The 16,493-nt window shown below is 54.4% G+C and overlaps 5 protein-coding genes across 5 annotated transcripts; 2 read left to right on the top strand and 3 right to left on the bottom strand.

The window, feature by feature from the left end:
* Positions 1–347: 347 nt before the first annotated feature.
* On the top strand, positions 348–872 carry COL26b_003317 (uncharacterized protein; the record flags this gene model as incomplete). The annotated part of the gene is made up of 2 exons (XM_053176215.1): positions 348–540; positions 652–872. The coding sequence occupies 2 exons, from the start codon at positions 348–350 to the stop codon at positions 870–872; spliced, it is 414 nt and encodes a 137-aa protein (XP_053039836.1).
* A 2,483-nt stretch (positions 873–3,355) lies between these two features.
* On the bottom strand, positions 3,356–3,782 carry COL26b_003318 (uncharacterized protein; the record flags this gene model as incomplete). Its single annotated transcript, XM_053176216.1, has 2 exons — positions 3,356–3,664; positions 3,732–3,782. 2 exons carry the CDS (start codon positions 3,780–3,782, stop codon positions 3,356–3,358), a joined length of 360 nt encoding a protein of 119 aa, XP_053039837.1.
* A 1,522-nt stretch (positions 3,783–5,304) lies between these two features.
* COL26b_003319 (uncharacterized protein) lies at positions 5,305–5,838 on the top strand (the record flags this gene model as incomplete). The annotated part of the gene is made up of 1 exon (XM_053176217.1): positions 5,305–5,838. One exon carries the CDS (start codon positions 5,305–5,307, stop codon positions 5,836–5,838), a length of 534 nt encoding a protein of 177 aa, XP_053039838.1.
* Positions 5,839–6,660: 822 nt separating this feature from the next.
* SHO1 (Transmembrane osmosensor) lies at positions 6,661–7,648 on the bottom strand (the record flags this gene model as incomplete). The annotated part of the gene is made up of 3 exons (XM_053176218.1): positions 6,661–7,146; positions 7,197–7,490; positions 7,553–7,648. The coding sequence occupies 3 exons, from the start codon at positions 7,646–7,648 to the stop codon at positions 6,661–6,663; spliced, it is 876 nt and encodes a 291-aa protein (XP_053039839.1).
* Positions 7,649–14,412: 6,764 nt separating this feature from the next.
* COL26b_003321 (uncharacterized protein) lies at positions 14,413–15,071 on the bottom strand (the record flags this gene model as incomplete). Its single annotated transcript, XM_053176219.1, has 2 exons — positions 14,413–14,816; positions 14,864–15,071. The coding sequence occupies 2 exons, from the start codon at positions 15,069–15,071 to the stop codon at positions 14,413–14,415; spliced, it is 612 nt and encodes a 203-aa protein (XP_053039840.1).
* Between the last annotated feature and the right edge of the window lie 1,422 nt (positions 15,072–16,493).

The following is a 16,493-nucleotide window of genomic DNA, read 5'->3' on the forward strand; positions in this document are numbered from 1 at the left end:
CCAATCTTTCGGCGGAACATCCAGACCTATTGGCGACCAATAGTCAAGTAGGCGAGAAGTCTACTCAAAAGCAAAAGGAGCTTGACTCCTTGGCAAAGTTTTACAAACAGAGAGAAGACGTCGTGCTTGATCTGATAGGAATTGGAGTCAATGTCAATGCGTATGATGCAGCTGGAAATACTGTATTAATGCATTTCGTTACGCATCTGTCGGAGGATTATGATCGGAAAACCTCAATCAATATTATTGACCAGATTCTCGAGTCAGGGGCCGCCATACAGGCCCGAAATCGTACTGGCGAAACAGCTCTGCATGTAGCGGTCCGACATGGCAGAAAGCTAGCGATGATGGCGCTGGTTCTCAAAGGTGCCAACGTCCACGCAAGAGATAAAAATGGCCGGACACCCCTCAGAACCTTGGCCTATGAGATTCAAAAACCAGGCAACGACTCTGCGACCTATGCACATTTGGAAGCATGCTTTGCCTGGCTGTCGGGCCAAGCGGAAGCAAAACTGCGCTCATCCGTATTGGATGAGTGGGGTTGGTCTGGCTTACCAGCCTTACCAGCTAGGCGGGGGACTGGTCTCAGTGAGTCCGGGAGGACGGATTTTACCAGATATGAAGAACAGGTTCTGGGAATAGACAGAATAGGCTTGACCAGTCTCGACGAGTGTTACGAAGAGTCGCATGTCAACTCGGTGATCAACTGTCATGCGAGAGACGGAAAGAGTCAGAGGGTCATCAAGCGGCTGCGCGATGTTCTAGAAGAGGAACAGGACAAGGAGTTCAGCAAGATGAAATGGAAACAACAAGAAAGTCTTGGTAAGATAGAAGTGGTGAAGAAGCGGACTCAGACATATGAGGACGAGTAAGTCATCTTTGAATACCGGTTTATTCTTTGGTATCCAAGTATCACACTGAAACCATGATAGGCGTTCAACACTCAAACAGCCCTCAATGATGGTAAAGATTGAGCAAAGTGAGGAAACTGCGAACTCCTCTACCGCCTCGATTCGCGACAACAATCCTTCAATCGACGATATGTGTGGTGCTTTCAACATATCTATCAGTCAGGTTTTCCGTCCTGAAGAGGCATGGCAAAGCGTACGAAGGTGCCTAAATGAACTTGAGGTCATTGCTTTACTTCCACGTAAGAATTCTTCCGGTTTAACGGAAGGTCATTGTCAAGTTGCCAACAATGGTTCCAACGATCATTCAAAAGACTCAAACATCGAGCAAGAGGCCAGTGGTAGTTCTCACCTCCCAGATGGTGGACACTCCGGTATCGACAGGGATAGAAAGCGACGGCGGTCAGATGCATCAGGCAGCCTCTCGCGAAAGAGAGACGATAATAATGATGAGAGGAATGACGGCAACGGCTCGGAGAATGGGCCGAAGAAGCGCAATAAAGGCAAAACTAAGGGGCGCTACACTTGCCCCTATCGAAAGCGCAACCCGATAACGTTCAATGTTCGTGAACACCAAAGCTGCGCGCTTGTTGCGTTTGATTCAATATCTTTGGTCAAGTAAGTCATTTTCAAAATTGACAAGATACATAGACACTTCTGATACTGCAAAAAGACGCCATGTTGGATTATTCCACAGAAAAGCGTCAGCAAAGCCATTGGTTTGCCGGCGATGCCAAGAAAACTTTCCGACGTCCAAAGCCCTTGATGATCATCTTCGAGTGTCACTCGATCGGATGTGCGCGACGCGTGATGCGCAGGGACCTTACAATAGCGCCCATCATGACCCCGAAGATGGTATCACTACGGAAATCGAAATCAAATTGGCGGATCGAAAATCGCGGACACAGGTATTAGACTGGTCAAAGCTTTGGAAGGTTTTATTTCCTGAAGATGATAGGATTCTTCCTGAAGGTATGTTGAATTTCCCAACGACCCTTTAGCGGCTAACAAGCAGTAGAATTCGAGCCTGTGGTCGAGCTTGATGAGGTGAAGCGGGCTTTTGCCGATGATTTTGAGAGGTGTCAAAGTCTTGTGCATGATCTGAGTAGTAAGATCTGCCGATGCGCTGGCTTTGATATCAGCTCGAAACCGGGTGAAAGATTTTGGAGGCTACTTCAGTCATTTGTTGATGGCAATTTACAAAGGAGCAACATAGAAATGGCTTGTGCCCGCTTTCGTAACTCCAATCTCCCAGGATACCTCATGAACACTGACAATGAGATCGGTTCAAGCACAGGCAACACTGGAAGCAGCAGTCAGTTGTCCAGACTTCTTTTGCCGACGCCGCAGTCTGCACCTGGAAACAAACCTCCCCCAAGAAACATTTCCAGTGCACTGTAAAAGTTCGGTTTGCAAAGCGAAACAATCCCTCGGTCGTACGATCAGCCCACACAAATGACGGAAGACGCTATGTCGAACGATAACTTGGTTTCCTCTGACGTATGGAGAAGCACTGAGCAAATTCCATGCGCGAATGAAGTTACGGACGCGCTTGATCTACGGCAACCTTGTTCTGGGGTTTGCTTCACGAAACCCTGTTCCTGCGATGCACTCTTGGACTGGAACACTTATCCGTGGACCTAAAAAGTGACCGATATAAGTCGGTGGGGGGATCTTCATCACGTGGGCATACCTTAAGGCACTAAATACACGCCAATACAAAACTCAGAGATCAAAATGCTAGAGTTTAGCTACCTGTCGGGGTTGGGCATCAGCAGAGCACAGATCGATTAGCTAGATAACGAGGTCGTGTTTAATGCCCGGTTTGGTAAATGAGCAGTGTCATGCAACTATCACCAGCAATCAAGCTAATGCTCGTTTTATTCGTCTCCTTGGGTCTTAAACTCGTTGGTGTAACATTCAGAACCTTTACAGATTATGCGCAGTTCCACTGTTGCAACATCCTATCAACCTCGCTTCTTCCATTCAATTGACATGACTTACTTCGTTATGCTAGGTTAAGACGTAAAAAGTGTCGTCTTTATTATCTGTCATAAGAAATCTCTAAGAGATCAGATAGCCGAGCCGAGCAATGCATTGCCGATGGATCCTTGTCATTATCATTTGCTACATAGTTCCTGTATGGCTTACTGTCAATCTTCATCCTACCACTCCAGATAGCAGTAGTATCCACCTGAACTGCGAAATTGTACACAAGGACTTGACGCGCAGCATGAAAGAAAGTTGGAATGTATTCAAATATACATCTATTCTGAGCTGACGCCAATCACCATCAATTCGACAGTGTGCATCGCGAAATACCAGCGACCCTATTCGGACGCTGATGTAACCCGAATTCTAAGGCATGATTCTCCCCATAGCTTGTAAATCCAAGAGACATCTGCCTCTTGGTGTTGGGAAGGCAATGAGCCTAGCAACTTGCACACTCAGCGACTCCTCGAAAGAAACATGAACCGTCGCCCCTGAAGCGTATTCCTCGCCACAGGCTGCGGCTCCTTGATCTCATCGATGGTATCAAACGATGCCACAGACTGCCTTGTGTCCCACCGCTCCAGATCTGGCCCGTTCCTCCTTGCGGCATCAGCCTTCTTCTTCTTGCGGTGCTCTGAAAAGGCGATCAACGAGATGCCGACGAGCAGGAGGAGTGCCACAACAATGGCAATAGCTGTCGTCGCCGGGCCGCCCATGCGCATGTCGGAGCCCGAGTTGTGAGACGGAGCAGCTGGGGAAGGTGTCTGTAGAGGGTTAACTTCAAGCTTCATGACATGGATACTTTCCCAGCGAGGGGAGAACAAGACTTACGCTTGAGGCAGCAGGCACCTCATCAGCACGTCTGACCATCTCGATAAACATTTTGAATTAGGTATTGTAGGGGTATCTTGCAAGAAAAAACGCCGTAGAAAGAGGAACAGGACTCCAATAGACTAAAGGCGCAAGAGAGACAAGTGATGTGGAAAGGAGAAGGTAGTGGAGCAAGATCCGAACTGCTGGGTTGGAGGCGATTAAAGTAGTATTCCTCAAATCCCATCAAACACAGCATGTTCGTCCCTGCGCATGTTTCACCGGGTGGGTGTCGTTCAAAACATTTCCCACCAACATCAGACGCCGTCCGTGATACCGCGAAGTGCAGCGGAGTAAGCAGCCTCCGGGCTGACCATGCATAGCACCTTTTGCATGTGTCCAACGTCTTCCCATCAATGCGGCTCTGTGTGGCAGCCCCTTATTGAAAACATGATTGGGCAGGAGATGTGAGTGCAATGGGAAGGGTGCCGACGGGGAGGTTGCCGGCTGCCGAACGACAACAGTCAACCTAATCATCTAGAGGGAGGAAAGGTCGGCGGCGAGAACGTTGGCTGGGTCCATGCGACCGGCCGAAGGAGCCGGCGTGCATGCGATGTTTAACTCAACTTGTCGGACCGAAATAACCGTTAAGCTTGAATATTTGACACAGAAAACAGGGTGTCAGTCGGTCTTTAGGTTGAGATAATTCCAACGTCCCGTCGCTGACTGCCCAACGGCCTTTTCGCAATCCGGACAAAACGGTGTCAGCAGACTTGTCCGAATACAGAGCGAGGCTTTCGCTTGGCAAGAGCTGAACTAATCAGAGGGAACCAGCTGTCGGCGCCATTAGGCAGAGAGCTTCTTGATGACAGCTGAAAGGGGCGGTCTCGCTTACATGATTCTACGATGATTCGACTGATCAATGCCATGAAGGTAGGCTGCTTACCTACCTGGCTCATCACATCGTAAGACTTCAAGGCCCGCAGAAGCGGTGAAGACGACGGACGCCCCGGGAAGCATCGCCAACAGCCAGATCCATGCATTTGCGAAAGAAACTCCATGCATGAAGCCTCTATTCCAGAAGCAGGACGCATGAAATTCCGCCAAGAAGGATGTCGGATTAGGCTCAGGCGAAGACCCCCCATCCCCATCCCACACCGAAGCTCACCTCCCTCACCTGTGGATGACAGGCTGGCCCGTGCACCGATAGTCAGGCACACCCATGTCCAGCCGTTCCTGAGATGGTGGGGCCCGGTAGACAACGTGGGAAAGAGACATTCGCAGTGGTCCACCCCGCCGATTCCAAAAACAAAGAGGAAGCCACCAAAACACTCAACACCACATCCGTCATCACCACGACATCCTCCCCAAAAGCACCAACGCGCAACATTTCTCAACCAGTGTCAGCCAGCGCCACGACTCCCTCCCCTCCGACGTGAGCGAACACACACTCTCCATCGTCAATCAATCGCACTACGACCCCGCCAGGGCGGCCCGTCCGCTAGAAAAGTAAACAAACCATCCCGACGCAAGAGGAGACCTTCCTGGCGAAAACAACAAAGCAGACACAGCACACACACACGCAACTCCAAAAATGTCAGCCGCACAAAACGCAGCAACGTACGCAGACTGCGTCGCCTCCCTCCGCAACTCCCTCACCTACCTCCAATCCTCCGTCGAGACCCTCGACCAGGGCGTCTCCGACCTGCCCCGCGTCGCCTCCGTCCTCCGCCCCACGCGCCACTTCGAGCTCATCCCGCAACCCACCCTCGCCGCCGCCGAGGCCTCCCTGCGCGACGAGATCGGGCCCTACATCGCCCTCCTGCTCGACCGCGCAGACGCCCAGATCGCCCGCCGCGAGCGCCGCATCGAGACCCTCAAGGCGCGCTGCGAGCTGCTCCAGGGCCGGCTGTCGCAGCCCAAGGACGGAGACGACGAGGACGGGTACGCGAAGAAGAAGAAGGGCAAGGGCGTGGGAGGCAGGGGCAAGGCGCTCAACGGGGAGCGGGCGTTGCGGGCTAGGGCGGTGAGGCAGAGGAGGGAAGGGTTGGAGTACAGCGTTGAGAGGCTGGAGCTGGAGGTTTTGTCAAAGGAGAGAGAGCTGAGGAAGAGGTTGGAGAAGGCTTGAAAAGGGGGACACAGGTGTCGTGCCTCAGCTGGATCTTGAGCTTGTGGGGGAGACGAAGGACGCATGCGGAACGATGAAAATGATACCCGATGACGAAGGTGGAGAGGCTACCCCAGACCCGTTCCGACGAACTGGATTTGGTCTGTGACTTCCGAAAGATGCGGCCCGATGAAAGGACAAGGTCTCGGACGCCGAGTACATGACGTGAGAGTTTCAAGTTGGCGAGCCACATCTCTCGTGAGACTCTTTCAGCTCCTGATTTTGCGAGGCTCCATCACCAAGCTAGACGTACTTTGCACAGCATGAGCCCACAGGCAGAGGCTGTTCTCGTCTAGATAGACATTTCGCAGGTAATCGCATGATGGAGGAGAGTCACGAATAATACTGTATATGGATATGTGCAATTGCCATTTGTAAACGACAAGGGAACACCAACATGCATGGGTATCCCACCTGCGAGCTACCATAGCTATCCGAATGATCCGACCCGTTGCTCGTAACCCGTCCCAGAAAGCAGAAAAAAACAAGACACAGCCCCCTCTGCGTCGCGCGTCGGCAACATACACTAGGAGTACGGGGTTGGAAAGCCGGCACGCGTAAGTGGGCGGGTAGAAGTAAAAACAACAAGTAGAAGAAGAAAAAAGAGGCCGTTTCGGCGGATATACGAGTGCCGCCCGTGGCTCGAAAACAAGGCGGCGGTTTTTATCCCGGACAAGAGACCCTAATGTACTCCAACAAGCATTGAGCGCGAAAACCATCCCATGTCCCATATGGTCATTTTTTGCTCCCATCTCCAACGGCGAAATGAAATTCGTGAGCTCATCATAACAGGATCAGGTAGTTGCTGGGCGCAATACCCGTCTCGCCAGTTTCCTTGCGTGCTTGCCACCATCTTCCGCTCACATCGCTGACCTCCAGAATCTCGTGCTTGGAGAAGGAAATCTCGTTCGCATCGTCGGGGTTGGCCTCGTAGCTGTAGATGGCCTTCGCGCGGTAAGGGTACTCGGTTGGTGGCACCACCTCCTGATCAGGAGTCTTTTGGGGGCCGGCACCGGGGGTGCTGAATGTTGGTGCCACGGCGGACTCACGTGGCTGGGTGGAAATGCCCTGGACCGGGGATGGGTTCTCGAATCCGTTCAGTTGCGCCGAAGTGTACATTTGAGGAGGCTGCACCGAGGTGGAAGTCTCGGGACGGCCGCCGCCGTACATCATCTGCCTGTTTCCAGACTCCTTCTGGAGCGCGAAGGAGTCGAGGTAAGCGCGCGGCTTGGCGGAGGGGGCTGAGCCGAAGTAGAAGATCCAGACGATCTGCGCGCGGATTAGCAAAGCTTCTAGTGCACAGCAACAACGAAACATACGGTAACCATAGCCATCAGAATGAAACCAGCTCCAGCGGCCTGGCGAGCTCCATTGGCGGAGTAGATGAGAGAGTGGATGGTGAGCGAGTTCAGAGCCAAGGCGGCGCCCAGGTATCCCGTGAGGGCGACATGGTAGGTCTGTGTCGTATCGGATGCGACGACGACGAAGACACCGGCAATGAGGAAGAACATGTAGACAACGGTCCACCATGCGAAAGCGGGGAAGGATCCTGTGCTATTCGTGACCTGTGTCGTGGCGATGATGGAGCTGATGAATGCGATTATCCATGCAAGCTAGTGAGGGGTCAGCAAGAAGTTCACGAATTGAAACCAGAAGTTGTGCAGCGCAAACATACCATGGAGATGGAGACTGTGGCTAGGGCGAAGGGATCACCAATGATGTTTCCCAGATTAATGCCCTTTCTCCCGTACTGAACCCGTGATTGTTCCATTTTGCGCAACGATGGTGAATGCAGAGAACCGTAAGAGGGCATAAGGAAGACGTTCGGGGTTTGGTGGGGTGCAGAAATTAGATGCCTCGAGGCAAGAATCGAGGATTGGTCTCGATTGAAGTGACGATTCAAAGATTGAACCTGGCAACTTCAAGGCGCTGCGACGTGGATAATCGTAGCAAACGGTTTTGTAGAATTGGCGAGGCAGTGCTGATGCAGCGTGCTGTACGTAATTCGGATGCCGTAAGGGGGTTGTCGTGGCTGGCGGGAATGCAAGTCGTCGAAAAAGGAGTGACTGGTGGTTGGGCTCGTAGGCGAAATGAAAGAAAGAGTGCCGGGGATGTTGTCGGACGGTTTGCCGTTCAATGCGTCAGGGAGCGGAAGTGCTGAGCTGAGCTGAAGAAGGCAGCGAAGGAAGGCTGGATCAGATGAGGTAAAGGTAGGTGGTAGGTAAGGCGGGGAAGAATCTGTAATCTCGAATGCGAGTCGATCGTTTCAGAGGGTTGTCCAGCAAGGCAGCCTCTTTTCTAGGAAAGAAAAAGAGAATGAATGGTCGGAGTCAAGTTGTCGAAAGGCGACGAGTCAAAGACAGCAGCAATGTGGTGCGGTCGTGAAGGTAAGGCAGGAAAGGGAGAAAGTAAGTCGAAGGAGTGAGGAATCGGATGAGAAAGGATGCAAGATGGGAAAAGACGACGGAGGTCGAGAGTCGAGTCGAATCGAGTCGAGACGAGACAAGCCGATGGAACGAACTGCGCGCGGCGGGAAAGCAGGCGACAGTTGTAAGGGGCAGCGAGGCGACGGCGCAGCGCGGGAGGAGAGAACAGGGCGGGCGCTGTTGGTGTCTCTGGTGTCGGTCGAGCGAGTCGAGTGTGCGAAATGAAGGGCACCGACTAGCTGGCCCAAGAAGGAAGCAGGCGGCGTTGAAAGCGAGGCAGGAGAAGTGAGCCGGACCAGCAGACCAAACGAAGAAGAGGGCGTGGTGTGGCGTCGACTGTTGGTGCCGGCGTGGATTTTTTTATCGCAAGAAAAGCTCAAGCCAGGCACTTTCACCGGTAGGCAGGTCGACTAATCGAGGAACCAAAAGGTCGACTAACGGGCGGGCTGGATTGGAGCTTGTGGTACCCGATCGCGCGTCGAGGTGCAATCCGCCCCTATTATTTTTTCTTGCAGGCCGATGTCTCTATGCTTCGAGTCGCGCGTCGACTGCTGTGTTGAGGATAGGATGGGGTAAGCTGAGCTGTCCAGTCGTTAGGGAAGCCCAGGCAGAATGTGTTTGTCGGCGGCGCTACGAATACGCTACGTAGGATACGCGGCGTGTTTGGCGGGTATTTGTTATTGTTCGGCCTCAGTTGCGCAGGCGTCCTACTCGTTCTCGACGAGGGCGGCAACCAATGTCTTTCTTCCTCGCTCTTTCTCTCTCTAGTCGACAGTGAACGGCAGCCGTAAACCGTTGTCGGGGAATGGGTTGAAAGGAGTCCAGAGATAGGAATGGACGGGGGGGAGGGCAATGGAATTAAAAGAGGAGAGCGAGGAGAGAGACCTGGGCTCAGGTTGGCAGTTGGCAGACCGGGGAGCAGGAGCAGGAGCAGGTGCAGGGCCAATCCAGTCACAGTGAAGGTGGGAGACTTTGCAAGGGCTGCTGCAGGTCCCTGGGCCTGGTCAGCGTGCAGCGTGTCTATCGCCTGCTGCCATGTATCCGTAAGGAGGTAGCAATAAGGCCAGGTCAGGTCAGGTAGGAGGCTGTGCAGGCCAGAGAGTGCGTCCGGCGTGCGTGTGAGGTGCAGCAATGGAAGAGTGTGTCTGTATGTTGCTACTGTACGTTGCAAAGGTGCCATAGGTATTGTCCCTATTCCAGCTGCATTTCCCTCCCTTGATGCCGAATTTCCCAGTAGGCCAGGCATGCCTTTCCATCTGGTCTATCAGCCTCTGTGATCATCTATCTCTACACTATATACAAAGTGTGCGCACGGCATAGTGGATGTGGACATTAATTAAATGAACGTGCAAGTGGAAACCCAAAACCAAGAGAAGGGATCCAGACTCAATGAGACGCAGAGAACGTGGACTGGGGCCGATAATACGGGAAGCGAGACGAGCAACAGCGATGGGACAGCCAGCAAGGCCAGCCGCAGCACCAAGCATCCCGTCAGCAGTGAGGTGGGAGCGTGCCTGGGCCCTTCTTTCCACTGTGGAAGGAGCACAGAAAAAAAGAAGCGGGACCAGGCTGGCGTGTCGCACCCACGCTAGTCCGGAACGAGCCAAATTTTAAATCGACTCGTCCAGGGCGTCCGATGGAGAGAAATCAATAAGAGCAGCAATCATTGCCAATGAATGCTGCTGTTCGAACATTCGGATGGACAGACACCTGTGACCACCACCAGCGATCCTCGTTGCAGTGCGGAGGGCTATGACGGGAAGGATGGGAGACCCGGCCTGGCTGCTCTGGCATACGCGGGTGCTGTCTGATGAGCGACACCGTTTGAACATCTCGAAATGGCACCGTGTGCTGTTGGAGACGGTGGTGGAACGGTATCCGTAGACGGCACGTGCCTCGAGCAGATCCATCTCATTCCATTTTCAGTATCTACCGGGCCAGCAAGGAAGGTCTACCTCGTGGACAGGTCCTCTCTGATGGAGTAAAACGCGCTACCTAGTAGTACACGACAGGAAGCACGCAACAAGAGAGGATCTCCCGCCAGTCCACAAGCAAAAGGCCCGGTGTCTTCTCACGATATCCACCACCTGCCTACGGAGTACCTAATGTACTTACCAGGTAAGGCACCTCACCTTGCAGTGGTGCCCCAGAAACCGTTGGTCCCTGCCCCCCTGATTGCCATCGAGGCTAGGGTTTGAGATTTTTGGTCTTCTCTAGACTCTCTTGGTTGCTGGTTCCTGCAACGCATCCCACCACACCAATTGGACAACCACCACGGCATGACTCTGGTGATTGGCCATCACGCCCGCTAACCCCTGAATCAGACCCGCTCTTCGAGGCACGTTCCGGCGGGTGCTCTTACCTTAACTAACCTTTCTCAGTGTCTCCCTTCCCTTCAGGTTCAGCCCTGAAGCCTCGAGGCCCTGAGGCTGCCCGCTGCCTGCTGCCGCTTGCCTTGCCTTGCCTGAGCGGAGACTTGGCCAGACCTTTGGATCGTCCCTTCCACGTCGTCGTCGACTTTCAGTTGCACCTGTTCTGGTTCATCATGGCAATCCATACCTATGGGCTATCCGAACAGTTCGAATTCAAACTGGTTGACGTCTTAGTTTGCCTCGCATACCTGACCCCGGCTGCGAATGCGAATCGCCTTCACGACCAAAATGGAACCGCCCTCCCATCGTCTTCACATTCCACAGCAAAGTCGACACAGAGAGGATGCAGGGGCGTCCTATCACTTTCCCGCCCGCCTCTCCTGCCGTTTCATCGCCAGCACACCTTCACCGCGTGAGCGGGCAGAGATCAGCATGCATTCGCCCGATGCGGTCGCTGACTGACCGGAATCTGAAGATGCTCAGCACAAAAACGACAGCCTGATGCGCTGAAGAGTCGTACCCGTGACGGGGGACATCCGATACCCGCCTTTCAAGTCCCAAGTCTCAACCCTCGGACCCTCACCCGTCCTCGAATCTTCGCACTTGCTTGTGGGTTCTGTCCACCCGGGCTTTGCGGCTCCTTTGACGACCGATTGTCCGTGTCCAGTCCGTCTGTCCATCTGTCCACTGAGGGCTGGCGAGAAAGGGTGCTGACAGCTGCAAATGCCACCACTTGATACCGTGCTGCTGCCAGCGCCCCTGTGATCGACTGGTTCACGCTCCGAGTCCTGCACTCGATACCGTTTGATATGCAGGAACGCGGCGGGTCTCCGCTGCCCGCGCTTGAGCTCGGTTCTGTCACCGCTGGATGACATCTGCGCTGCGACATTCGGCTTCTGCTCAATCAGCTTGTTTGCGGCGCCATTTACCCCGGCCTGGTTGGTGTCTGGTTGATCCTACAGCGAGACTAATCGCAGGCAGCGGTTGGCAGGTCATGGTCTTGAACGCTCGAGACCACAGAAGCCGTAACACCATCTGCCGCAGGCCATGTCTTTTCTCGCAGAACAAGCGCCCAACAACGAGACAATCAAGTACCGAAAATGCCTTAACCCCCGAAACATGGCTTGTCCAAGTCACACTAGCCTCCCAGCTTCTTCGAGGACACCTTCGAATCGTCATCGCTACCGACCATCCTCACCATTGCCTCGTGATATTACTGCTGGTAGCATACGTGCAGCACCATCCAGAGCTTACCCTCCTCGGCCTGGGATAGACGCTGCTTTGACGATGAGCGCACAACCCAGCCCAATGTCACTGACAGCACTTGACTCGCATTTTCTTCTTTCATCCCATGATTTTTCACCAATGCGTTCGCAAGTCTGGGGGGAACTCCGGAGATCATGTTGATCAGCACCCGACCAAACTACCGGTTGCGAAACACTTTGCTGACGGGCGACGAAGGAGCAACACCTTGACAACGCTTCTGGCAGAGCCTCATCCGCTGAATTCGCTCTGGAGATCTGGCTGTTCGCGGCCGACGGTGCTAGTCTCGGCCTCGCTTAACTCGACCTGGTCCAAATTTGGAAACCCTTTAACCGCGAAATTACACGCCGTCAGGCCGATCGCCGGGTCTCTCGGCGCTTCGTGCTGGTCGGCTTCTAGGTCACTACCTACCGGACCGGGCTTGAAGCATTCGCTCCCGCTGCACATCGACGGACCACAAAGCTGCCGGCGTCTCTGACAGAGTCCTTTTGCCTAGTCGCTGGCATTAAGGAAGAATTCGCGAACCGCGTCGCGCGCAAACTGTATTTGTGCTCATATGCTAGTGGTTCGCCGGCTCTGAGCCGCGGCGCATATGATGTTCGTGGTGTTCATGCAGCCCGAAGGTCCCGAGACCGTTCATGATTCAAATCCCCTAGGATCCACCCTATTACCGCGCTGGGATTCATCCATCTCCGATGTTCGTGTCAACTGCAGCGCCAAGTCTCTGGTCAATATTTGACGTATCGAAGGATCTCGTGAGCAGAGCACCTGTACAATTACACGAAAAACGGCGGTTTCCAGCAACCTGCATTGTTACTCGTCAGCACGATAGACATCTTGTGTGGCCTCTAAAATCTATGAATCGCCGCATTGATTGACACTGGCAATGCGGTTTGCGAATCACGGCTCCTGCAGAAAGACAACGAAGACACAGTCAGCACAGAGCACACTGTGTCTCTTAACAATTTCTACCACAGCCCCCTCCTGCAACCAACAACCCTGGCCCCGACCCCTGCAGCTCTCACGAACGACCAAGCTCAAGCGATGCTGCGCGCTCCATTGGACGACCCTCGCTTAGATCAAGTCAACCAGCGGTTGGCCTCGTCCCCTCTGCATGCACCCAACGCCTCAGTGGCTTCTTCGTGTGGCTGACACGTCAGCAAGCTGGGGGGAAAATCAAGGAAACACCTGCTGATCCGGTAGTGAAGAACGCGGGGTAAATGGAATCCGTACAAATGCCGCTGTGGAGGCCAATCCCCTCGCGATCATGGCAAGTTATTCCACTTGGAAAAGAAAAGGCCGTCGTGCCGTGCCGCGGTAGCGGTTGTGCCGGCACGAAGAATCAGCAACGCCACGTCGTCGCCTCGGAACCGAAGTTTGCCTCTGGCCAGACCTGCGCATCAACACCGTCATGTCATAATCATCCATCCGAGGGGAACATCAGCTTCGAAGGGCCTGGAGCCACTGCCAGCTAGGTCATCATCCGTGCCCACTGGTCACGGACGGCCCCTTGAAAGCTGCAGTCCATAAGACCTGCGAGGCCAAGCTTTTCTGGTTGGGTAGATCAACCTTTCTTCCGATTCGAGCACCCAATGCAACCCCAGGCGCTCAGACGACTTTTCTGTCACTTCACTCACTACTGCACACTCTCTAATCACCACGGTCACAAATTTGGTGGCGACGAGGCCTCGTATTGTCGACTACCTCACTTGCTACGGGGCTTCATCTGTCAGCCATCGGCTGGGTGGTGGATGAGGGTTTGCTGAACTAGCGGCCGAGTCTATTTCAGCCCCAGTGTGGTGTCGACTTCAGTCATCAGTTCTGTAACTGGGAGAAACCTGCTTCTGAAACGCGGAGAGGCGAATCCCGTACAGACAAGCAAGCATCCCTGCCGACCATCCCGTCTGCACAACTGTTGCTCCGATGTGAGCGAGCACATTGACTTCCGTCTAACTTCTAACCTGCGTTGAGGTTCGGGCGGACAACGTCAGACCTGTCGGAGTCGTCGCCCTCAACCTTCGGGATTGAAGTGGGTAATCTGAACCTTTCTCTGCTGGTTGCCGTCGGATACCACGTTATCCCGTCTACCGCCAAGAAAGCAGAAACTGGCCTTTCGTCTCTTTCTCGGGTTTCGAGATGATCAGCAGCCGATACCGACAGAATGGCGCCATGAGTTAACGGTCTCTGAAGAGTGATGCAGTCCTACACTTGGCCTGCGGGAGACCGTAATAATATGACTGGATATCGACACAAGGTAGCCACTCTTTGTTTCATGCGTGCTCGGCAAATGACCGCATTGCTCTGCAGGTGAACGATCTGTGGTTGACACTGGCGGAGTCGAGGGTATATGTGCAGCCTCTTAAGCATACGCAAGCCCTTGCACTCTGGAACATGCCGTCTTCCGGTCCGCGAATGCTGTGAGGTGAACAAGGCTGCGTCGGCACCGGCAGGTGGAGATTGGTTCCATCCGGGTCTCAAATGGCCGCCGCTTCCTCCTTTTCCCGCTCCGCCCTCCGGACTCGGCGCTCTGCCCGCTCCACTCGGCCTTCCACATCAGCCACGAACTCAGAGGCGCCAAGGACACCTTGCTGATACCAATTCTTGAGAACCTCCTCGCTCCGCTCCCTGAGCTGTGCCATCTCAGCCTCTTGAGCGATCTGAGTTGCTTCGATACCGCGCATTCTCGGCACGAGAGACGCGAGGCTCGCACTCTGGGAAGGCTCGGGGATCGGGCAGTCGTTGACGGAGGTCAGTGAAGAGGCTGTCGCAGGAAATGAGGCTGCTGATGCAAGCACAGTTGCTTGGACTGCCTCGGGACCCAGCTGGATGGGGGGCTCGGATGGGGGCGGGGGTTGGAAGAGAGTCGGGTGTGAGTTGTCTAGCGGAGATTAGTATCAAAACCTGCAGAGGAGATGCGCGTCGTACAAATCTTCATAAGCTCGCCATAGACGCGGATGCGGGAGAGAAGATGGTTGAATCGCCGCTCGAGATCCTCGAGGCCATCGACAGCGGAGTCGGCGTTCAGGGACGGCGGCGCGGCGGTCGGGCCGTACAGGAGGTGTTCGATGCGCAAGAGACGCGACTCGAGCAGCGATATTGTCGAGAGTGTCGTGGTATCCAGCGAGGAGTCCATCTTGGTACGCGGGACGCGCGTTGTCGCGTCGGGGGTCGAAGTGTGGTTTGGCTCGTTCGCAGGGAGGGGTGTCTGGTGGATTGCAGGTGACCACTGCCGGGTAGCGGACGGTATGGTGGCAGGTATGGATTATGAACACTCGAGAGGAATGGTCGCGAGGCCGAGTTCACAGAATCTCGATCGAGGTCTGCTGCGATGGTGTCTAGCGCAGTAAGGCTGATGTTTGTGAGTGGCTGAAGCTTGCTGTCGCGAGTTCGTCCAAGGTGCCGCGGATGGGGGGCCAGGTGATGTGTGGCTTGTGACTGCCCAAGACCAGGTTGGGGGGCTCCTCCTTTGACTTTCCAGGTCCAAGTTGCTTTTGATGGCGCCAAGCCAGATTGACTAAGGGTAATTCCGGGGGTGAACGCTAAGAATGGGGCCTGCCCTGTCGTTCCTGCCCGCCCCCCGTTTGTCGGGTCTTGGTGCGGACAGTGGGCGGACAGTCGGAGAGTGCAGTGTGCGTCGTGCCTCGTGGCCTCCTGTAGCGGCCCCTGGCTGGCCCTGTTGCAGGTGAGGTCGAGCCTGAGGAGCGAGACAGCGCCAACGTCTGCGCGTTCACTGGCGGCGCAGCAGCAGCGCAGGTACGTGGCATGGCCTTTGTACCTAATCATTACAGACGGGAGGGTAAAGCGGGAGGTAATTAAAGAAGTAGCCGTTTGCCCACTCGGGGAGCTCCGGTTTTGTTACCTAAAACTAACCAAATCAACGACAATTCAACCTGGCCTGAGTGGCCTCCTTCGCTGTATGACCCTCGTCTCCCAAGCCCGACTGATGTTACGCAACAAACTGGATAGCTGTCCATAATTAATACCTTTAAACTTGTCGTTTATTCAGCGGGAACCCCAGGGTGCTTGCTGCCGTTGCATCTTTCCTGCTGTTCAGTTCAGGCCAGGTCAGATCAGGTCAGAACCGCAGAACAGGACACCAGACGGAGGGGAACACAACCTTTCTGCTGTCAAAAAGTCAGTCTCGCGCAACTCACGCTCGTCCTCGTCTGCCGGCGACAGCGAGGAGCGAGAGAACAAGAGTCAGGCTTGTCTTGTCGCCTCTGACTGCCCGTCGCAAAAGTCAGCCAGCAGAAAACCAACACGACGAGCGACGACGGCGACGCCTCGAAGAAGCCAACAAGCCGCCGCTCTCGACAAACCCGACTCGCTCACCCTCCCACGTATCGCGATCAACCCACGGGAATACCGACTCCAGCCACAGCCTGCGTCGCCCGCTGGCCTGCCCGCCCATCCCATCCTTCTGCCGCGACATCGAATTACTCGGTCGCTACGTCCCGACACGCTGAACCCTGCGAGGTTTGTCCCGGTAGGGCGACCAGACATTTCCAGAGATTTGCAGGAAAGCACGTCACAGCTGCCTTGCCTCCCTCCACTG

The sequence above is a fragment of the Colletotrichum chrysophilum genome, assembly GCF_026319265.1.
Source record: "Colletotrichum chrysophilum strain AFK26 chromosome Unknown scaffold_18, whole genome shotgun sequence".
Classification (NCBI taxonomy): domain Eukaryota; kingdom Fungi; phylum Ascomycota; class Sordariomycetes; order Glomerellales; family Glomerellaceae; genus Colletotrichum; species Colletotrichum chrysophilum.